At 38.1% G+C, this 25,453-nt stretch overlaps 1 protein-coding gene across 1 annotated transcript in view; it reads left to right on the top strand.

The window, feature by feature from the left end:
- The window catches only part of T265_11290 (hypothetical protein), a gene marked incomplete at both ends in the record, with an annotated part of 54,416 nt that extends 32,717 nt beyond the window's left edge, over positions 1-21,699 (top strand). Inside the window, one exon of the mRNA XM_009177906.1 lies at positions 20,660-21,699. Within this exon, the coding sequence (XP_009176170.1) occupies positions 20,660-21,699 (1,040 nt within the window). The remainder of the gene's footprint in view (positions 1-20,659) is intronic.
- Positions 21,700-25,453: the final 3,754 nt, after the last annotated feature.

The raw sequence follows: 25,453 nt of genomic DNA, 5'->3' as shown, positions 1-25,453 counted from the left end.
TGAGGTGAACGTCTCGGTGTTCAGCAGGAAAATGTCGCCAAAATAAATAAAAAACTGACTTATTTCCAGGTTACCGATTTTTTTCGTTCAAGAATTGTGCCATAATACTTGTTTGCATCATATTAGTTCAGTAGCAAGCCTTTTCAATTGAGCCTGCGATTCATACTAAAAAAATGTGTGATGCAGATTTCTCCTTCATTTTGTTTTAAACTGGTCGACATAGGGACACACTTGAACGGACTCAAACGCATAATGTTTTATGATGCACAAAGGGCGTTAGTTTAGGCCAGGCCTTAGGATAGATCTGTTTAGGTCGCTTACATAATCGCTGCCTGGCCTTTCAGCTGTGCCAAGTAACAGTCAAAACATATGAAACCCACTATACTATCCATCACTACATTTGAGGTTTGCTCTGGAATTCGGTGGGAATGAGCCTTTGAACATATTATCTGATATAATTGTGGAACTGATTCCCATGCCGTCATTGCTGGTGAGTAAATCAGCAGACTGCCGAATTAAGCACTGTTTTGGGTGCAGAACGAATCGTAGACAGCTAGAACTTATGGTTTAATGGGCTGTTTATGGGCGTCATCTTGCTTCAATCCTGGGTAAAAATAGAGTTTTTAGGTCAGTTGAAATTGGCTAGCTACTTGAGTCTAGAATTATTAGTGCACTAGGTAAAGACTGAAAATATTTGAGTGTATTGGGAGGTAGAACAAGCTGCCCGACAAAATGCTTGTTAGAAAAGCAATTTGATTTTGACTTTTACCACAGCGGTCAAAACATTCTGCGCAAGTCTGTCGACAAAAATGAATAAATTGCGGTGGCTATAAAATTGATTTATGGTAGATTTATGTGTATTTATTTGTTAGTATGTGGAAGTAAACGCATGTATACAATGGGGTCCCGTTGCATTTGCCAACAAGCACTTGCGTTTTAGTTATCCGAAGTCTCACACATACATTCCTCTATATATATATATATATATATATATATATATATATGAATCAGTTCGTTGATATAACTATCACTATGCCACTACCTACGATCCAGATTGCTCGATAACATCTTACTGGTCGTGTATTAATGAACTCTCCTCGAGAAGTGTAAGAATATCCCGGATTCCTCCTTCCCATTTTAATTGTTCTAGTGCCATCTCTCCAGAGCGATATAATATTAGCCGTCAAACTGCCTGATATGTCCAGTTGAACGAAATTCTCAAAACCTTTCGGAAAACTTCAGAGATTGCAGTATTTCATCGCGTTTTTAAATTTTGTTGCGAATATGGCGGAAAATATGGTACTAAGGTCAATTAGTGAAATTAGTTAACATATTTGTGTGCCCTCTCCCACAATTTAACTAATGTATTAGTGGAAAATTTTATTACTAAGCTTGCAATTCTTCACGTCAACTGCTGAGTACACTGTTGCTCCACAAAGCCTTACAGTCATAAAAAATCTGGGAACTAGATAATCTGGTCTGTTCAAACCATTTCAAGCATTCACCAGGGACTATGCATTTTGCTATAAACTACGCACCAATTTATGCCTGCCTGCCTGTAACCACAGAGATCAGCGTGGGGCAAGTGATGGTCAGATATATTTAAAAATCCTTGTGTTCCCGCGTGAGGCATATGACAACCACAATTGTCAACACGTGTAGCTATCAAGCATATTTGTCCGCCATTCTTTTGGTTGAGTAGTGACCAGACATTTTTCGCACTGTTCAATGTTCAACAAGTGTCTGTATTCGAAAGATTCAAGCACATTCTGTGCGCTAGCCCAATAAACTTAACACAGTTCATCAAAGCCCCCTTTTAATTTAAATAGATTCTGTAGAAAGATAAATAGGAAAAAATGAAATAAAAATCGTTCACCTATCTCCTACTACAATTGGAGAAGAACAAAAGAAATTCCGAGGGTGTGGAAGAAATTCTTATTTAAATAGATTCTGTAGAAAGATAAATAGGAAAAAATGAAATAAAAATCGTTCACCTATCTCCTACTACAATTGGAGAAGAACAAAAGAAATTCCGAGGGTGTGGATTGTTAGAAATTCTTTATCGGAATCGGAAAATAAGCAGAGTAAATGGAAGAAATGGTGCACAGGTAGACGAAATGTTCTGAAACTAAATATGACCGGAAGCCAGATTTGGCGAGTCTATAGCAGGGTAATAAGGTTACTGTTTTTTATTCAGTCAAAGGGCGACTAAATAAAAGTGTTTTTGTATCCACAAAACCACTAATCTTGCACTTGACAACTGGAGTCTATCCGATAGACGCTGTGCCATTATCCCAGTTTCTCTCTCTCTATATGTATATATAATTGTAACCTCAAAAGCTGCCAAATATTTTGGAAGGCTTCTCAGTGGGATGGAAGATCAAAATGCTCTTCAGGGTGGCCCACTATGGCGGCCTCAAACTCCTAATTTGTATATTTCACAAAAAAAAACAATATTGTACTGACAGGCAACTCATGGTGGCACTGTAGATAGATTTTAAGCCAAACAGAGTGCACCGATCCACTTATAGGTAAAATCAAAGACAATAAATGGACAAGAAGAGATGCGGTATCATCTTATCCACAACTTTCTCTCCATGGATCTGCAGGGCGAGTTTTTAAGAAACCACTTTAATAGCCAGAAATATCTTGATTTCGGTTACCAATTCAAATGAGAGCATGCAAGTTGCGCAACGTGCTGCTGAATTGCTGATCAAATGGAGCAATCTTCTTCGGATCCCGCGATTAAAAAGTCGCTTAATGAAAATCCGTCCCCCCGATGTTTCCCGGCTGACACGGAAGTTGTGGATTCAGCTAGGTCGAAAAAATACTACTGTGGAATGGCTATGCCTTGAAGGTAACACTTTTAGACCCAGTGGGATATAAGGGATGGGAGCACACTTTGTTTTTTTGCAGTTTTTCCTGCTGGCCAATCGATCAAAATTGGTAGGAGGGTAAATATAAAACAATTTAAAATATTTACAAACCTTCTGCTTATGATTGGGGTGCGCAAAGGATGAAAAGTGCGTCACAATAGGTAGTGCCAAATGGTAAAAAGCAAGGTTTTTTAATCGGTCCAAGCTGAAAAACGCGTATGACTGCTATGCAAATTTAGGGTATTTCGGCTTCAGAATGAACAAATTCCCAAAATCTTGGTCGAGTTCTAGCAGCCATAAAATGACATCTAAATATGAAGAAGATGCAACGTTCCGAGCTTCAATTGCCGAAATTATGATTTATCTTACGATTACGCCTGGCTGGCCGTATAATTGTCCATCTGTATAAATCAATCTTTTGGGAAATGCAACTTGTGTCCTTCCATCCATTTTTCTCATTTTCTCATTCGCTTACTTGTATCCTCACTTAGGAATATCAAAATATCATAATGCGCATTGAACTCCTCACAGCTGTTTAGCTTCGCGCGTGTGTGGGGTTCACTTTGCTACGTATTAGTGCAGCGATGTTTTTATTTTCTACTATTTATCTCGTCCCACCAGTAAGGTAAATATTTTATTCTATGGTTTCTATGGTTGTGAAACAACATTCTGGCTTTAACCTCAAAGTTGAAACCAACGAAATGTTTTTGAAATGCGCCATTCTAATAAGCCTTAGAAGAATAAAACAGCTCCAGATTGTTCATCGTCATTTTGGCAGTGATGCACCTTACTATGATTCGCTCTTCATGAGGTTTCGTCCACAAAATGCCAAAAAACTATTAAAAGGATGGCAGAACGTTAAAGTTTTTGAGGTATGTTGACTATTTGCAGATCTTTTTGCCAGCAAATCGGAAATTCAAAAGTGGAATCTGGAATGGTGTCTCTGATAATACAGAAAATTGGCAACCCCTACTTAGCGCCAGCTGGCATTCTCGTTGAAATATATGAATAGACAAAGCTGTGTATTGCTCTGGGTATTACATTGAGGTAATCTTAAAATAACTTAGAAAAGTGTGAACGTTGCATGCAAAATTATTCATCGTGCAAGAGGATGTGTGGGATCGTTCAAAATTGTAAATTCTGAGGAATGGGACAGGATTCATCAAGAAACAATGGCTTGGTAAATTATCCCAATTCCTCTTTATTTATAAATGAACCATTTCAATCTCAACGTCCTCATTGCGCTTTGGTTTATGCAGGCATTCGTTTAACCCTATGTGAACATGAGCAACTTTGCTTCACCACAAAATCTTACCTGAATAAATTGTATTTAGATTTTGTTTATCAATCTCGATGAATTATTTTCTCAATTTATGAATACTCAGAATTATATTTAACCTGCGGGAGCGGTTTCGGGTTTCTAATTTATCCACTAAAAGTAGTGGCTGCAAGTGACCTGGACACTGATTCAGAAACCAAAAAATATGGGCTATCAAACTGAATGCATTGATTAGACTTTCTAATTTTATGGCTTTTATCAGACATGGGATACGGGATAGCGTACAGGATAATATATATGTATAAAATACAGGAAAATGTTTTCGATATACTTTCAGTTGACGGCCAGTTCCTTTGCAAATGCTTATTCATCAAAAATATTTAAACGAGGTTTCTTATGTTTTCTCTGTTAATGAGGGAATCCACAAAATTTGCGTGGAGTTTTGGCTAATTGCCGTGTGCAATTTCTGCAAGTGTATTCACATATAGATACCTTTGTGTGAAGATTTGCGTTTTCTTATTTAAGTTGCTCAGATTTCTCCGAAAATTTGGAGCCAGGTTTATCTACTTGACATAATGGGAATCTATGTTCTGTTATACGTTCATCTAATTGTTTTACTTTTTGGTACGCCGTGGAACTTTATTTTGATTCAGCCTCAGGATGTGTTTGGTCCTTTGATGCTACATTACGTGAATGGAAGTAAAAGTTGTTTCGGCAGCTACTATCTAGGACAATAATATAGACGTTTACCCTGACTGCACAAATACGTGCCTCAGGCTTATTCTCACATATTGCGCTTCTTGATAAGTCAACCATTTCATGACGGCAACTTGCCGTTGGTAACTTTATAGCCTCCCAGCTTGTAGCTTCGTAATAGTCCAAACACTGTTAAAAAATTGAAGCCTAGATCACTGTTATCTGGTAATTGGGCAATATTCATCCATTTGTTGCACCCGTCTTCCTTCAGAATGTTAGAGATTTTGTTTTGTTGATGAAGAGTAATTTGCAGATATCCTGGTGGATACCTTTTGAAAAAACGTCAATATGGTTTTCTTTGCGGTTAGAGGGCACAATGAATTTAAACTCCAGCGGCGCTTTTTGAACGTCGTTCTGTGCAGCACATGAACTTTCTTCTGACCAATTGAAAGCTACTAAGCTTTTTTTCTCAAGTTTCTAAGAAAAAATTTGCGCAAGTGGGAAACAGTTTATAGAAATACCATATAGTCCATATCGGTGTTTGAAGATTATACACAAATTCTCATGATGAAATGGACCTATAAACAAGGTGGCTGGATGGTAGCAAATATCAGATGATTTGTTTTTGTAAGTGTCGTATTTGTAAATTGTTCTCCGGTGCAGTTCTAACGGTACTACTAATGTGATTATTTAAAGTTTGGCCGGAAAATGTAATAAATTGAATTTTTTCTAATTAATGAAAAGTGTAGGCCTGTCAGCCTTCATGTCAGGCGATATATCCAATAAAACCTTTTGGAAATTATGCACTGTGTTAGCTTCGATTATTTGATCTATGATCTATTGTTCTGTTGAGCAAGACGGATAGTGCAAGCATCTTTTCACTGCAAAGAATATTGCTCAATTTCTGCACCGGAAGCCAACAGCTTGCAAAGACTTGCTTTTTATGTAGCGCATCTAGTGAAACACTACTAAACGGACCGGTTCACGTCTTGTTCTGATAGAAGGTTTTATATGAAACCGTTACAAGGTAGAGATTCAAAATGCACGGTGGAAAATTTTCATATGCTTATACAGATTAATTTAAAAATTGACTTATCAAATGTATTGCTATATTATTTCTGCAGAAAACAAGTGTGAAGGAATCTACTTACGGTAATCCGAACCTGGTCATTTAATTAGAGAAATTGGGAGGTGGTTTAATGTGAGCGGCGAATTTCCCATTTATTCTCAGCGCTGCGATAAAAAAACGTCATCTAGATCACTAGACGTAAACTCTCAAACAAGTTACTTGTGATGTATGGGTTTTTCGCGCAGAGTTGCGGAAGCGCGGAATGCATTGATGTCGTAACTCGCATTGTTTTTTATTTCAAACGCATAGAGGGAAGAAACGAGATTCTAATAAAGGTTCATTCTTGTTGCGTCACGGGTATAAATTCAACACATATGCATACCTCTCCGGGCTGATCTACTTAAGAATACTAGGGATAGTCTGTCCCGCAATTCATAATTTTGGGTTAGACGCTAAAATATGGGGTTCAGATAGAAGATTCTATCTTCACCCAGTATCTGTTAAGGCATACCTTTGTTGCAACGACTGAAGCTTTGGTTCCTTAAACAAATGCTCGTTGCGCTTCGGGAAAAATTAAAGAAGTCTACCCCGTTTTAGCTATTGTTTCGCAGGGAACTAGATACCCATACTTCAACCTAGTGATCAAATACGTTTGGATGTGTATCACCACAAATTCTGTATGCAAATAAGCTTGTCCCTTTTAAAATAGGTTAAAACAAACTGACCGTAAAAACTATTTAGAAATATATACTTACGGAGAAATGCAGTTGTTGCTAAAATTTGAGAAATCGGGAGGTTCTTTGTTATTAGCGCTTATATAAAATTACCGTCTGTAGGCCGTGGAGGACTTCAGTCCAATATGTACACTTACGAGAGGTAGAATGTTTCAATAGCTTCAAACGGCCCTCTATCATATTAAATTGCTTTATATTAACGTGGTATTAGGGAGCTTTTCATCTTTCAGATGAAATTGAGCAGGTTTGGCAACTGCATACAATGCTTCGGAATCATCACTGCTTTGTCAATCCATCAGCCTTTTTGAAATTAATTATACGCACCCTTTGAAAGAATTAACTGTAACAAAATTCCAATAAATAAAATTCTCAATATATTTACATTAAGCCCATAGATACATGTTACATACATACACATCACATTGGACATCACAATCAAGTGATAGTCAGAGGATGGGCATAATGTAAACGCCCTACAATATTGCTATTCATTATTATCTAATAACAACATATCAGTTTCAACCTACTTTGTTATACCTCGAAGAAAATCAAGCTAACTTACTTTCCAAAATGGGTTTTTCATCGTTCCATATATCTTCATATTAATCCACGTCACTATCTAGCTAGCCATTTAGGTTTTTGTGCGAGAACGTACAAGTGAAGTCGTTCAGGTACTTTCCTGTATATATGTGTCAAGCGGACTTCCTCTTCCTTGCTCCAACTGTTCAAACATTTGTTTACCTGTATACCAATATATTTCTCGTACACTATCCAGTTGCCCATGAAATCAAATACCTATTCGTCCAGCTTTCTGTCATTCAACCCATTTATCTATCTATCAACCTAGATATATATCTTTTTATCGAATAATCCGTTTGACNCTATCTGCCTATCTATCTATCTCTCTATATAAATATCCATCTATCGATATAATAATTATATATATATATATATATATAACTATTCATCCTTCTTCCTCCGTCTTGCTACCAAAATGTGTTTCGGTGCACCCATTCATCGAGCTCTCCTTGTTCACATTCCTGTCCCTCCATTTATCTGCTCGTTCACCGATGTATCCGTCTGTCTATTTGTACGATACTTTTGTCCTTTTGAATGTTTGCCAAATATAACAAAATACCTACAGAACGAGTCCCAGCCCTCGTACATCCTTCGGGTGGCACGACAGCCAGTCACTGAAAAGGTGTTACAACTGAAGATTTTCTTCTAAATCCACAACGAGATTTAATGGGGCATTTGCTTGACTTGTCAATAAATACGGTGATTAAGATTGGCACTCTAGCACAAAAAAACGGGGTTCATGCAGCGTGGCACTTAGTGAAGCTCTAATACCTGTGTCCGATATGTCTATGTGCTCTAGTTATTAATTGTCGCACTGATTGAGTTGCTGTGCTTGAAAGTGGATGATGACTGAAACGAGTTCGTAAGCAAGTCAAAAGTTGGCCTTCCAACAAGATTTGATTGTTTTCCATTGTTTAAGTTTTTTCCTCTAGGTAACTTTGCCTCCAGCATATCCATTGCGATTAACCTGAATGCATTAATCATATCATATAATTACCTGTTTGTTGTAAACTATGCGTAAACATATAAGTAACGGTTGAACTACTGATAAACCTTTGAATCCAAATTAAACGTTCAAAAATCAAGAGCATTTTGATCACTTTAGGTGTTAACGAAATACTTCAACCATTCAAAGTAAAATCAGAACCTCATGCTTGAATCAAATGCTACGTGAATCTGCGAGAACCTCATGGGAGCAAATGGTCCTAACACAAAATGTTTTTCCAAAGATCTTCATGGTGCTATGACCTTATTACATGATACTAAATTCTAGGCTATAAAGCAACATATAAAATGCTTCCAAGCTGACAGATTTTCTTTTATTTACATCGACGTTTCTGTCTGTCTGTCCGTGCGCGCAACAGCAAATACTATGCATTGTATAAATCAGCTTATGGATTTATCTTCACTGCCATGTTTTTCTCGGTAATCTTGTTTTAGTTCTGTCAGAGTCGCATGGCTCGGCTCTGATAGACGTCGCTGTACATAGCTATTCTTCTATTGTGATGCGTGTCGTTTTCCATTTTTTTATATCAAGATGATTGTGTTCGCATGAGCCCAGTTTGTCCCAGCCCCGTTCTTGGCAGCTATGTGAAAATACATTTTCCAAGTAGTGCTGGAGAAATTAGCCATTATATTAACGTTTACCTCCGAAAACAAATTCTCATAAAAGAGGTTTCGTTCTAGGAAGCCTGAATAAAATCAAGCAACAGTGCAAACACTTCTATTTGTTTCAGTAGAAGGGGCGCAAAATATTGACCTGAAACTCAAATGCCAAAATCTGACGTTACATGATTACAAAAGGCTGTGCGCATCTCTTTCTATAAAAAGCGTAGCAAATTTTGAAAAGACAAATGACTGTTTCATTTCTTGTGTGAATACTTCGAAAGATAGTTGTGACTCGATGAAAACAGATGTTGTGCTCAGTGGATGCAAGCAGTCACATGAATTTTGTCCAGTTACTAAAATATCTGGAAAACGTTTTAAATAACAGCTCACACCATCAAAGTGGCATTTATTTTATCTAATATTGGGCTTATTGAGGCACTTAAAATTCGGTATCTTATAATCTCAAATATTTGCAAAATCATTGCAATCGGTATATCCAGTTTGAGAACTAGAATCAGAGAGCTTGAACAATTATTGCCGAATCGTAAGGTCCAGTTATTATAAAAACGTCCGAACATGTTGGGCCAAACTATGTTTTGGTCTATTACAACCATCGACGAATTATAATCTGTAAAAAACCCGGGCTTTTCTGCATATGTGGTCATTCAACTGACAGAATATTTAGCGGACTGTAACCACAACTTCTGTTCTTAGGCATATCCTCCGCGTTCACATCCATCACCCAAATGGCCAACCATTTACTTGCCGATGGTGTCAGCACACCGCCTGAAAAATTACTGTTCAACTAGCATTCGTTTGAGTAAGTCTAGTCGGCTTTATAGAAGACTAACTGATTCATATCTGTTTAAAAGTCTATTTAGATTGGGAATTTTTCTCAAAAAAGATTGTTTGCGAATCATGTTGGGTGCATGCAAGTATTTAGAACCCTATTAACTTTCTTTCTTTCTTTATTCTTTCTTTCTTTCTGAGTACGTGGATCAATCCTTATTTGTCATGAGATTAGGCATTGCAATTTTTATCTATTCAGAAATATAAAATTCTTGCGCTTGCAAGTCTTAAATAGTGATGCAAAAAGTAAAACCGTTGTAAGAAGTTGAAACCGGCGAAACCTAAACAAATGTCAGTTTAAACTCACTGTTTGGTGATTACATATATCTCACCTAATATTATGCTGACTAACGTTGGTGGCTGTGATTAACCCATTTCGACAGCAAGGTTGCATAAGATTCTGACTTGTGTTTTATTTGTGTTTACTGGCTATCATTCCCGGCCTAAATTGATTCCAAAAGTAACCAAAAACCAGAATTTTTTAACTGGTTCTGATGAATTTGTGGTAGGAATGTCTGAAGTGCAGTCTACATAATATGCTCCACATGCACATTATTTGATCAGTGTTCTGATTACCGGAACGTTTGTTGATATAAATTAGTAAATTCAGCTAAAATGCCTGTGATACATATGTTTAACCGACATCATCTGCCCAGTAAGGGAACAGAAGACAATGTGAAATACTTTTGAGAAATAGGCAAGCACGAAATGTTTCTCGCTCTGATGATTGTGTTAAAACAAGCCGAATTAGAGCGCCTGCAATTCAGGTAAATTTTCAATTTGGTTAAGGCAAGCCCCCCGTTAATTGAGCATTTTTTATCCCAGTGAGTCTCCTATTCCCCGGTAGCTTGCTATTTATCCAACCATACTGTGTTTCCATACACCTCCCAAACCGCCATATATATATACCCTATTAGTGTATACTTGTCCATCTACTTGGCCGTGGCCTTATACATTAATCTAACGTTCCACCTGCTTAGCCATATAAATTTATGTTATATATTATACAAAACCTTATTCTCTCTATTTAAAAATTCCATGTTTTTTGTTTGCAGGAGATGGTCTAAAGTTTTGTCGACCCCTTGAGTTATTTGAAAGTTCATTGGTCAAATTCAGAAAAAATGTGCGCCAAAAATTTCCCCTTAATTGCATAGATGAATAAACGTTTGACATAGCTCAGCTTGCATTATATACCACCAACACACATTGCACATTGACAAAAGTATGCTTGCTATTTGTCATGGACACAAATTCCTGCGTTCCTCAGTCCACAAGCATTACGGAGTTTAACGTGAACAAAAGCCCAATAATCTATTCTGAAATTTGAAATCCTGAATCGGTTACAACACTAAGTTGACAACTGGATAGCCACTAGGCCGCTTTCAGTCAGCGGAATTGCACACAACATCTGGTTTTTCGTTTCCTTCGTTTCAGGAGTACTAGCCATTTATCCTCAAAGGCTTAAATAGGGTAACATTTTGGCTTACTTGTTATCATGCTGATTTCAGTTTCGTATTAAATGCGAATATGTGCTTTGCCTACGGTGATGCTGATTCAATGAATCTCTGTTATTTGTGCCGGGCCTTTGTATACACGGTAGTTAGTCGTCTCTCCTCCAGACTTCGCCCAATGTGCAAGGTCGAAAAAATGATTAAGGTAGTCCGAATAATGATGCGGAACTCTGCTACAATTTGACTATGTGAGGAATATTGGGAGACATTTATTTGCGGCCACTTGAATTAGAGGGCAACATATTTTCAGGCGACTGAAATCTCGCTGGATGCCGTATATGTAGCATAATCATTGCCATTTCTTTCACCTATTTTCTCATATTGGGTAAGATACAAGTACAAATACAGCTGAATGTTGACGTGAGATGTATCGAAAACTGAAACATTTTGACACACGCTTTTTTATTCTTATGCAATCGTGCGCATCGAAAAAATGATTAAGGTAGTCCGAATAATGATGCGGAACTCTGCTACAATTTGACTATGTGAGGAATATTGGGAGACATTTATTTGCGGCCACTTGAATTAGAGGGCAACATATTTTCAGGCGACTGAAATCTCGCTGGATGCCGTATATGTAGCATAATCATTGCCATTTCTTTCACCTATTTTCTCATATTGGGTAAGATACAAGTACAAATACAGCTGAATGTTGACGTGAGATGTATCGAAAACTGAAACATTTTGACACACGCTTTTTTGTTCTTATGCACATCGTGCGCAATCACATCCACTACTCAGATGACTGAAGAAACACTTGGTTATTGATACTTCTCTGTTTGGAGGTCTACTTGTTGCAGGATTTTCGAAAACGCTCGATCGCGGATCCCCTTTATATATATGTATATATTTATATACGCCTGTACGTAGGTAGATGGCCTGTCCATTTATAATTGCATACGGCTGTTTGCGTATGGGTTCACATTTTCATCTGTATGTGAACTGCGCCTTCATCTGCCAATAATTTCGTCTATATTCGTGCCTCTCAACCTCTTCAAAACCCTTGGAATCTATTGAATGTAATAAACAATATTATTATTATTCCACTGGGGCTCTATCAGCACACTAGTATTTAGAGTGAAGTAGTTATATATACCACGCGAAACCAACGGGGCGTCCGCCCCCGCCAGTTAAACGGTGCAAAAGCGAGCTCTCACGGCAAGCCTCCGTTGAAGTTTGACGGAGTTTGACGAGTGCGTCAGCAAAGATTTCGACGGTCTTTTTATTCTCACAATTGTGGCTACATTGTTGTCTTGCAACTGAAATATTTCATTTTACTACCGTTGTCCAGATGAGCCACACGCTGTCATGGAAGCTAGCTGTCAGTGGTTCACCTATGACCAAACAGAAGTAGATGGATTGATACACGATAAATACGTGCTTTGTTATAGAGATTCGAATATGGGAGCATCACGTGAGGTCGTAGCCGAACGTCACTGTTGCTTCCCGCATTTGTGAAGCTTCCTTGTTCATGATACTGCTTGACTATCATTTCCCTGTATAAAACAAGCGGTTTATGCTTGGATGCAAATATTCGCTTTCCACGAAGGCACAAGTAGTCGGACGCCGGATAGGCATGCCACTCCTGATCAAAAAGGTTGAAGATTAAGTCTACGCAGTAGATATTACGTGCTCAAAGAACCTACCCAAAACCCTATTTTGCATGCGTTTTGTTGACACTTAATAAATCTGAGGACCGTCGAATCAGCGTTATCTGCTGCCAACTGGAGGAGCACATTTGGTCATGGTCACCTTCTCCTGACTGCAGCACAAGCACGCGGCCGGAATCTTTAGGTTTAGCCAGAGCCGTACGCATAATTTTTTCCAAAAGAAAATCCAACTATGCATTATTTACCCAACATTAATGGACGACATTTTCGGTGACAGTTGTGTATGCCCTGAGTGGTAATCACGTTTCCAAATTCACGGGCAATAAACTGCCGCACTTCACACACCTACAACAGTTATTTCAGTATACCCTGAAGGTACTCAACGCCTCTTCGTTTAGCCGTCGATTTTCCGATCTTGCATAAAATTAGAAACCTTATGGGTGTGTGCAAACTAATATGAAGTGAGCGAAAGATGGCTCTCCTGTCTTCCTACAGAAAAACACACTAGATAGCCTTTGCTTCGCCTACACGTTCCTATCGGAAAATGCGCTCAAATTAATAGTTTATTTGGATTTCCCGATGATTTGTTTGTTTTGTATGCCGCTCCCTGCACTTGTAAATCAACGTTGTATCAGCGCACAAATACCAAACAGTTATCATTCATGTAATCCATTAACGTCTCCTCAATCACCGTGATATCGAGAAGGAAACAACCTGCTTTTTCTCAATGAACATATATGAGTCCCATTCTAAGGGTATAGGACAACGAGTTCAAAGTGAGTTGCGCACCGAAAAGAAAGGAGGGAGCTTAATTAAAACATTGCGATAGAGTGAAACTAGCTGCGGGTGATTTATGGCTTGGGCAAACACAACGAAATGCGACATTTTGGCGTGAACATTTTCGTTCCACTGACAAATAGTTTGTTGAATAAAAGCGTTTTTATGTCAAAGCATCAAAGTCTCATTTCATCATCACAGGAATTTGATTTCCAACCTGCTAAAATATTCAGCGAAATAGGCGCGATGTATACAAACGGAACAAACGTACATCCAATGGAAAGCTACCAAACTCTGTACGATAATATTGCTGCCGGCGGCAATCCACACACACTAAGGTACCTGCATGCTGAACGTCAAATAACAAAGCAACTCGATAGCCTCCACTGACTCGCAATCATAATACACTTTCACATTTTAAGCACCATCGATCAGTGTTCTATCATTACAGTTCCACTACCGCCTAGGTAAGCGTAACCACGAAGGCGATAGGAACATTTGTGATGACCGGTTAGGCTATACAGTCTCTACAAACGTCTTGTGATCGCCCGGTTCATTGGTGATAGTTTGAACCCTGTCGCTGGCAAGATGAAAAACCTTATCACATTTGTCCTGTGAAGTATGCTAAATGTTATTAGAAAGCCTCCGCATCGAAGGTGTGAACATGAACAAGAATACGGGAATTTGTACCAGTGCCTTACAACCGCGATCTGTTTCAGAGAGTATGGGTAAGAACTTCGTACATATTGTGCGCGACTGTTTTTGATCTGTTCACCAGTAATTTCTGATTAATGGGTACGTTGCGCAAAATCTAATGCATGTATTTGGACATAAAACACGGTACCATGTGTACTAATTGTCAAAAATCACTTGGGTTGGATTGGAAAGAAATTACGTCACCATCACATATACATATACGGCAAAATCGTGGAAATTCATTGAGACGGCTCTTTGAGCCAAAATATCTACTGTTCTTTTCGGCATATATGCTCGTCGAAGTCAAACTCTAACATTGATATAAGTGAAGGACAATTTATCATTGGATGTTCCGAATGACCACGAATTCATGCAAGATTGTGGACACCAGAGATGCACAATATTCCTAAATGAAGACCTCGTGCAAACCTGCGTGCTTTCAGTACGCTCGGTTTTTTGTCCATCAATCGCACAGCGCGTTATTTTTGAAGAAACCAAATTCATTTTGCAACCAATTCCAAAGCTTTGTTTGCTTAGAGATCAAGAAGAAATACAGACGCGCTAGTTTTTGGAGCTCTGCATTTAACGAAGAGTCGCGAGGTCATCAACGCTGATAAAAATGCAAGCTAGTTCGAGTTGCTTACGAGTCGTTTCACAAATATTTTACTCAACATGTTGGACATATAATAACCGAGCAAGCGAAATATAAATATATATATATATATATAATATATATATACATACCCTTTGTGGGAATTGCGAAGAAAAAGCAAAATAACTGGCTCATGCATCGCGAAATTTAGCATGCTTTTTTCACGGAAGCTATATGTATGTACGAATATATCGTCACATTTATCCATTTATCCACTTAGATAATTATTTATCTCCGCGTTGGGCTGTCTGTCAGCCTGTGTCAGTCCATCAATCCACTCAAATATTATTCGGCCTGTTATTCTACCTGTCGACATACATGCATAAGCTTTTGCCAAAATGTCACACTCCTGATCATTATGTATATGTCTATCTAGCTATCCATCTATCTTTTTTTATGCGTATATATATGTACATATATCTTAGGTAGATAACCTGTACATATACAATTGCATCTCGCCGCCTGTCTGTTGGTTCACGTTTTCATTTGTCTGTGAACCGCGCCTTCAGCTGCCCATATTTTCGTCTACATTTGTATATCTTCACGTCTGCGAGGCCCCTGGAATCTATTTGATGCAATAAACACTACCATTTTTATTATTAATATTATTATTATTCCACTAATGCTTTATCGCCACACTACTACTGAAAACGTAATAGTCCTGTAAACCACACGATACAGGCGGCGCGTCCGCGCTAACCAGTTATAAGCTGACACAAGTGAGCTTCTTTACAGCAAGCCTCAGCAGTATCCACGAAATTTTACGATTGTGTCAAATTGTATGTAGATGCAAGCCAATTCTTTTTCCTTAATGATCGTTTAAACATTGTTCGACTGTTACTCTGTGATCTGTTTTATGCTCACAATTGTGCATATATTGTTGCCTGGCAACTAAAATACTCGCAAGTTGGTGTTGTTGACATACCTTTTTCTTGAATGTTTGTGAAAACGCGGTGTAAAAGCAGAGTATGTTGACTATTCAAAATGTCATTTAATCCGAATTTCTAGTGTGAAGTATTTAAATTTACTGTAGTGCATATAGGAGGAAATTTCTTTCGTTTACTAGCAGAACGTTATCGTCCTAAAATTGTGTCCGGCCAAATGCCGCGTGGTGTTCGATGCGTAGAATTTCAGTTGTACTGTACTTGAGATATTAGAGGACGAGTTACCCAACAGAGTACTGTCATTCTGTTCCGTTACAGTCTGCAACAGTCGTAAAGGAAACGAAACCAAGTCTGACTTTTACGCTTTTCCATTAAAGCAGCACGCTTGGTTCACACAAAAAGTGCACAAGATGGGATCATAAATCTGATGAGAATTTTTAAATTGCTGGCAAATATTAAAGCCGTAACGCTTGATCATGTTCAATTTTCAACATCGGAATAACACAAACAATGGCCGAATGTCCTTAGAGATCCTTTGAACTGTGTGCAGAACAAATTGAGCAATTAAGTCGCTCTCAATTTTTGAAGTAACAAATCTGTACGAGGAATCCATATGGAGACAAACAATTGAAAACGGAATAACACAGCCGCAGTATAAAGTTCCTAATAATGTATACATTTTTCCGAGGAAGGCCATTCAACAAATCTCCTCTGTGTATGTACAAACATATTTGCACTAAAGTGAGAGGATATCGAGCGATACAAATTTTATCTGCATCTAAAGACACTTCATGTGGCTCACAGTGATTCGGAAAGAAACGAAGATAACTCCTAGTTGTGGCTCTGGTATTGGTAGCGGAGCCAAATATTTTTCGTTTGAATTTTGCTTCAAATGTTCATCAAATACCGTATTAGATCCTCATCATCATTACTTTCACCTGTAAGAACCGCGTACTCCAGGCGCGGTATTTTTAAGTGCTACTGGTTCTTTCGTCGATGAGTTTCGGTGGCATGGTAAGTAGCTGCGCATGGGATGTGAAAACTTTTAAATTGTTTTGAATACATCACTCTTAGTAAACTGTCATCTGTGTTATTTTCACTTTCGCTGTCAATTTTTGTAAGTATTTTGCATGCATGTGGAATATTCCGGGCGCGTGTGCACCATGTCCGTCGATGTCACCACTGAGATTGCTAGAAACAATAATCATACTTCCCTTTGAAGTGAATGTTTGACCCCCTCTGATTCGTTTTCTCCCTTCACGCGGTTGTGCCAAACCAACGCTGTGCGGAGGTCTCTCGACTGCCATACAGAACAGAGTCCTATTGAAGTACGGTCGGTTCATCTATCTTAGCGAATTCTCTTTTCCGAATACAATTTGATTTATTTGTGCATTGCTTATCCGATGTTCCCATTAGACCTGTGCAATGCTCGGAAGATATCGATGGGCAAATACTGATAGTCTTTTGAGGTCTTCGAAGCGCACCGGCCAGGTTTTTGTTTCCTAAAATAATAATGGCCGCACCACAGTATTGTCAACTCGAGAGTCGCCAGTTAAAGTTATCTCATGCTTACGCCACAGGTGACAGGTTCACAAACGTGCTCTGACCGAGTCCGTTTAGGCTTGGAGTCGCACGTTACACTTTGCAGGTGTGAAGCGGATGCCAAATCATGGGGTGGATTTGTTTGGATTATTTAACATTTTTTTCATCACCACGAGATCAGATCCAGAAAGATTCTATGTCGGATGCCTACGGATATTCAGTTAGCGGACGCCCCGAGAGCACCTTGATCCCATGTCACACACATGTCACACATGTCAATACTCAAGTGTTTGGTGGGATATAATGAGTGTGGATATTGATATAACCTAACTGTTGTAAGATGACAGGCTAATGAAACAAGGCAAACCTTTATTTAGCAGTCTAATTTTTATTCTGCGCATACAAGAACAATTGCATCCAGCTTAATGACCAACTATTTATGTATTTGGATATTTATTCACACTTTGGATCGGATCTAATTTACGGCGTCCGAAGATATTTTTAATTGGCTACCAATAAAATTTCACGTCACACCCGAAAGCTACCGTCGTTAGATGGGGACGAATTCTAAGAAGGGATCTATGCAGAATGTCCACTAAGGCTTTCTATCCAAGTGCATAAATTGATAAAAGAGCGCTAGCGACCTACTCATTAATTGAAACATAGGTACTTACGTCGCTCTGTGATTGTTGGTGTAATGGTATAAGCAGAAGTTTGGTGAATATTTAAGGCACAGCACTCAATGAAAATAGATTGAATATTTAGTAGCTGATGGTCACAGATTTCTTATTCCTGATTTACAAACTCGTGTATGAGTTTCAGGGAAGCTCTGTGAGTGGAAATTGTTTGATTAAGTAAAGCAGTCCACGATTCTCCGCATTTGGACTTTTGGGAGCCCAGAGTGTCGGTCTGTGCCGTGTTCTCCAAGTAGGAAAATGAGTGGTGCACAATATCAACACACTGGTAAGCGTACTCAATTCACACGAGCTTATGTGTTAACAATTTGGTAGTCATTCAACGACTGTTATCAAATGTGCCTAGAAAATTCGTCAAAAATAATTGAGAGATATTTCGTGCGCATTTTCACTGGCTAGTGAACGAACAACATGGCGTGCGCATTGCTGTTTATCACATCTTACGTGAATTAGAACATGTCTGTCATTCGCCCTAGGCGATATTTCACTTTGCCAGATAGCATGGTTTGATTGTTGTTCTAGTTATCTAAGCAACCCGTAGCCCCAAACCGATTACATTCAAATCGATACGCTGACATTGTATTAGTGTTTTGTTATTTTTTATTTGGTACCTGTTACACACCAGTTGGTGGGGATGAAAGAAACCTCGGCTGATGGTCATCCACGCGGAGTGAGCATTTCGTGTGTCACACGGATCGAAGTCACCCGGCTCATGTACTGCCTTCACGTTTCCAAATTTGAGAAGAATAACCGTTTCGGTTGTTGCATTTAGCAAATGTAGGTCGCTTTGCATCGAATGAGCATTAGAGAAATTCGTTTGTAAAATGTAAAAATGACACTGGACATTCCCGTGAAGGAATCAGTGAAATCATGGAAAATCTGTCACATGTATATATTTAGTCTGTATACCAACTGTTGAAACAGATGTGGAGCACAGGAAAAAAGAAATTTTATTTGCCAGCTTATCATGTGAGTGCACAAATGGTCGGAGCGTCCGATCAAAAACGGCAGCGTTTTCAGCGCACCACTGCATTTTATGGGTACGCCAAATGTTGATTAATCAACATTAAGTATCGTGTAAATCGCATTAGGGAAAATTTCATTTCGAATACATACCTAATTCTACATTGTTTGTGAGAATCCACGGGTAAAATTTAGGACATGGATGGTCAATTGAAAACAAATGCAAAGTGTTCTAGTGGACAAATTCAAATTAGTATTATGCAGTCTCACTAACACTTGATGTTGCAGATATGTACAATCGAATTAGGTGATATCTTCGGCATTGTGCATTAGCTGAAAACGCTTCAGATCTATCAGTCAGATGCGCAACCAAAAGTTATTCGTCCGTCCAAGAAAGGGAATTGACACAAACAAAATTGAAAATATGTTAGCTGTACGTACATTCTAGACGGTGTTTCTTCTCTCTAATCAACTATGTACTTCACGGTTTCGTTTTGTAAATTTCTATTCAAATACCGTTTTCGGTTCTTTCAGATGGATTTCATTATTGACGCATTTTACCCATTCATCGTTCCATATGTCTGCTTGTTTGCTCACATAGTTATCCAACATTCCTTCAGAAATGCAATGGTTTCCCTGTCTATTTTTCCATCAAAATCTCTGTTAAGCTTGGTTTCTGATACTAGACGCACAACTAAATATCAGTTGTTAAACTTTAACACCAACACAAACATTCAGCTTTTTTCACATACTGTGAATTCACCTACTGTGAATAAACTGGCATTACAAAAAATGTTTAAAAAACCACCGTTTTCTTCTCTAACAAGCTAAAGGCGATATGAGATGTGACACACAGCATGGTTAACTTCTTCAAGCGTCACCCGTGCACACTCCTATTCAATTCTCGTTCTTAACTCCACCGAATTCTTCGGTTTATTTCCATGATATACGCGAGCCTTGAGCACTTTTCAAAACCAATAATCCGGAAAAATTTGCTTCACTGCTCCATAGAATGTTGGAAACAATTTCTTCATTGTCCAGCAGCCAGTTGGCAAACGTGACACGTTGCTCCTTGTTTTCTCCCGTGAGTTTTTGTAATAAAGTGAAATAATACGGGTGGAGATGAATTTGGCCTCTCATGAAACAATGCAAGCTAACGGGGGAAATGCCGGTCAACTGAGACACCTGAGTTATCGACGAAGATTCCATGGCGCTCTGGGACTGATGATGCTCGACGGCATCCTGCACAATAAACGCTCTTTCATCACTTAGAGACTTTCTCCTTTTGCCAGGAAAATCCAATACAGATCCAGTGGACTAGAATTATGCAATCAAGCGTGTAATGGTCGACACGGTGAAAGGATCTTTGATGAAATCATGTTTGATTTGTTACGAGGAAGTGCAGAGTTGGCAGAGTGGGGACAACCGCCAAGAAAATAATAGAGTTTCACAATTTCAATGGGCGTACTGACATCCATCGTAAACCGAAAAAATGCCAACACTTGCACACAAAACCATCTTTGTATGGCTACATATAGTGAAAGATTTTGCTATTCTTTCAATAATTTGCTACGTTTACTTATCCCCAAGTTTTGGGTCCATTATGTGACCTGCTGTTATCTACCTCGCAATCGGTCAGTAAGTCAGTCAGTCAATCAACCATCCAACCAACCGGCCAATCAATCAATCAATCAATCAATCAATCAATCAATCAATCAATCAATCAATCAATCAATCAATCAATCAATCAATCAATCAATCAATCAATCAATCAATCAATCAATCAATCAATCAATCAATCAATCAATCAATCAATCAATCAATCAATCAATCAATCAATCAATCAATCAATCAATCAATCAATCAATCAATCAATCAATCAATCAATCAATCAATCAATCAATCAATCAATCAATCAATCAATCAATCAATCAATCAATCAATCAATCAATCAATCAATCAATCAATCAATCAATCAATCAATCAATCAATCAATCAATCAATCAATCAATCAATCAATCAATCAATCAATCAATCAATCAATCAATCAATCAATCAATCAATCAATCAATCAATCAATCAATCAATCAATCAATCAATCAATCAATCAATCAATCAATCAATCAATCAATCAATCAATCAATCAATCAATCAATCAATCAATCAATCAATCAATCAATCAATCAATCAATCAATCAATCAATCAATCAATCAATCAATCAATCAATCAATCAATCAATCAATCAATCAATCAATCAATCAATCAATCAATCAATCAATCAATCAATCAATCAATCAATCAATCAATCAATCAATCAATCAATCAATCAATCAATCAATCAATCAATCAATCAATCAATCAATCAATCAATCAATCAATCAATCAATCAATCAATCAATCAATCAATCAATCAATCAATCAATCAATCAATCAATCAATCAATCAATCAATCAATCAATCAATCAATCAATCAATCAATCAATCAATCAATCAATCAATCAATCAATCAATCAATCAATCAATCAATCAATCAATCAATCAATCAATCAATCATCAAATCAATCAATCAATCAATCAATCAATCAATCAACCAATCAATCAATCAATCAATCAATCAATCAATCAATCAATCAATCATCAATCAATCAATCAATTTAACCAGCTATCTATCCATCTAACTACTCATTCATTTATCTATCCATCTATCTATCATTCAATCTGTCAATCCATCTAGCGAGCCATCAATGTACTCAACTGCATATGTGCCTAAATATTCATTTGACTATTTTTTACTCATCTATTTTACCAATATAAACGACAATCTCCTTATATTTCCAGCCATATGTACAAATACATTCTGTAATCTAGTTTTGTAATGTCGACAGTTTTCACATGTATCCGTCGTAATTATTCCTCTTTCTGTCTATGCCCCGATGTAATCTGCCAGATAAACTTACACCCCAGGGAAAAAATATGCATATTGCACTGCACAGCAGAAAAACATCACAATATATTTGTGTTCCGGAGAACTAGTACACTGCGCCAGCATGCATTTGTATTTAAAGTGTTTTATACGTTTGCGCGTGGGAATATTTACACAGATGACCACTGTGGAGAAGTTATATTTACGCGTCTGGAATATCTATACTCTATCTAGGGCTGTCTTTCCAAATGTTGGTATGTATCAAGGATCTGAGATTTGGAAGCCCCATATATATTTTGATCAATGTTTCTGACAAATAGAAACCGAATTTCCGATTTAGGTTAGTCCATTTGCAACGCGATATTTGGATCTTACTGACTAAAGAATTGTGATGCACTCTTGTTTGTGAAACACTGTAGGAGTGTAAGGTAATATAGAAGAATAATTTCAAACTGTCAAATATTTAGCCTATTGCGGAAATTCTGATTACACGACCCAAATATGATAATTCCTAGACGCGACATTTTCTCCTACTAGAACAGAATGGTAATAGCTTACTCGAGCTAGAGCCGACTGTCGACCATGGACAGACCCTAAACAGTATTTTGGCTTAGTTGACTTAATTTTCGTGATAAGAATAGAAACCCGTTTCAAAAGAACGACCTGCTTGTTTTAAATTCGGTGTGTAATTTTCCCGGGGACAGATGGTGTTTGTGATTCATCGGGTATACCTTTTGGTCTGAAACTTCCAGTACACAAATTTTTCCATTTGGATATTTTATACCAGCAGCATTTTGTAGGCAAACTTCCTACTGTATACCGCTTTCAACGATTCGACCCAGCAAATATTCCACATTTTACGCTGGATTGCATGGTTTGTTGGGGCTCACCTTATCAGTAACAGTCCGTAGCCCCAAACCGATTACATTCAAATTGGTATGCTAGCGTTCTCTCTGTGGTTCGTACGATTGTTATTTGGTTCCGTTTATCACGCAATAGTGTAGATTAGTGAAACGCGGTTATTGAACACGTAAGCGGAGTGAGCGGTTTGTGTGTCTCGCTGCGCGAAATCAACAAACTTATGTGTTTACTTTTCATTTCGGAATTTCAGATGAGGAGCAGCATCGGTGATTGCCTTTATCAAATATGGTGCACCTAGCGTCGAATGAGCAGTAGCAGTGTTTGCACAAGCAAAATTGGACATACCCGTGAGGCAATAAATAAAGTAGATCGCATCTCTCTCATGCTTCACCGACGCGACGAAAATCCGTCGACAATAGTCATTTCTTCCAATCACATATATATCAGGTGTGTATACTTATTTTCAAGGAACGCGTGGAGCTCAGGATGAAGGGAGACTTAATTTTGCAGCTCATGAATTAAGTTTGCAACTAGTCGGAGCCCCTGTTTGTTCCGATCAACATTGGCGAGGTTTTCAACGCTTCTGTGGTCAACACTGCATTTCATGGATGCAACCAATGTTTGATCAAGCGTCATAAACAAGCATGTAAGTCGAATTGTGGAAAATTTGAATTCGAATACATACCAAGTTCTACATTGTTTGTGAGAATGCACGGATAACGTTTACGATATGGGATGAACAATTGTAAACAAATGTAAATGTTCTGGTGGGTACATACCAATTAGTACTATACAGGCGCTGTGTTCTTGCAACCATTCGATGTTGTAGATATGTGAGATCAAATCACCAAATTTCCTTGACATTGCGTTCTAGTTGGAAGCGCTTGAGATCAATTCGTCGAATACGCAGCAAATCTTAGACGTTTGTCGGTGTATATGAATTGACGCATATATTATTGTACATATACTCAGGATGTGCATACATACTGGACCGTATGTATGTTTCCGCTTAATTTTCAGCAATGTGTGTAGCGTTTTCGTTTTGTGAATTTCCATTCACATTCTTATGGTTGGGTTTTCCAGTTGGCTTCTCTAGGTGATATGTTTACTAAACGATCTATCGTTTCATATGTCTTATTTGCCTGCTTGAATAATTAATCAATATTCCACCAGGAATGCATATGCCTTTTTACTTGGTCTTTCAACGAAACATTTGTCCATCACTTGGTCTATGTATCTTATATCTATCCGTGTATCTATCTATGTATCCGAATATCTTGCTGAGTAAATATCCACCTATCTATCTATCTATCTATCTATCCATCTATCTATCTATCTATTATCTATCTATCTATCTTTCTATCTAACTATCTGTCTGTCTTTCTATCATTCCAGCTCTCCAACGATTGATCTAGCTATCGATTATCTTACCCACATACCTATCTATCTATCTATCTATCTATCTAACTATCTGTCTGTCTCTCTATCATTCCAGCTCTCCAACCATTGATCTAGCTATCGATTATCTTACCCACATACCTAACTAAATAATAATGTGGCTATCTTCAGTCTATCTATTCGTATCAGGTACACAATTATCTCTTTATTTTTCTAGTCATATAGACATATGCAATCTGCAGTCGAGTTTTGTAATGTTGACAGTGTACACATGTATCTCTTGCAAATATTTGCCCCTCCCTACGCCTCCTACGTAATTCCCCGACTACCTCCTGTTTATTTCATTCATATTCTCCCTCCAACTTCTCATTTCTGCACGGTGACAAATTTGTATTTGGCGATCTTTTGCTTCTCGCTATCACACTTGCCATCCTAAGGAGTTTCACATCATCATCCATATACATCCAGATCGTCACGTTTACCTCCCTCATTGTGTCGTAATGAAACTCGTTGATGAAGTTGCATGAGTTGTCCAATAGTTTTCATATCTCACTCCAAAGTACAACACCAAAATTCTAGTAATGTTATGGGTAAAGCCATAGCGCATCGTATGATTAGCGCTTAAATTGTAACGAAATAAAGCACTGCGTCATCCGGGGTGTTGAAGGTTTCCGTGCTAGACAAAGACAATATTAGTGTTAGCCGAGCAATGTGCGATGCGTTTGTCGCTTGTTACATTGTGTTCGTTCGTTTTCCTGATTATCACGCACGTTATGAGTATTCTATTCTGGACAATTCATGGTTTTGCCGTCATTTTGATTTCTCTATAGTTTCTCGCAGATCTGTTTGCTGCAGAATAGCTTATGCTCACTCAATCTACAGGATAATTACCACGTACAATGCACTTAATCGTTGCACTTCGTCTTGAGCGCGTTGAAACAATCTCCATTGAGAATCGTTGCTATGTGTATCCCGGTATCCAGATGAGACATAAACTACTGAACCGCTCTAGATGCATCTTAACCTCGTTTAGCAATCCGCCCTTTGTTGCGTGCAAGCCCATTAGTTTTCAGTGATAACTTGAGCAGTTAAAAATTTGTCTATCTGTTGGGTTTCCTAGAGACCATGTCCCAAGCAAGAATCACCATCATCATGGGGTGAATTGGTCTAGCTGATTTGTACGTCTGTCAATAAAAATGCTCGTGGTGAAATTTTCAACAGTATTGTTGTATTGGGTGCGGACGGACCGT

This window comes from Opisthorchis viverrini (assembly GCF_000715545.1).
Source record: "Opisthorchis viverrini unplaced genomic scaffold opera_v5_484, whole genome shotgun sequence".
Taxonomy (NCBI): domain Eukaryota; kingdom Metazoa; phylum Platyhelminthes; class Trematoda; order Opisthorchiida; family Opisthorchiidae; genus Opisthorchis; species Opisthorchis viverrini.
This window is presented reverse-complemented; position numbering and strand designations above follow the sequence as displayed.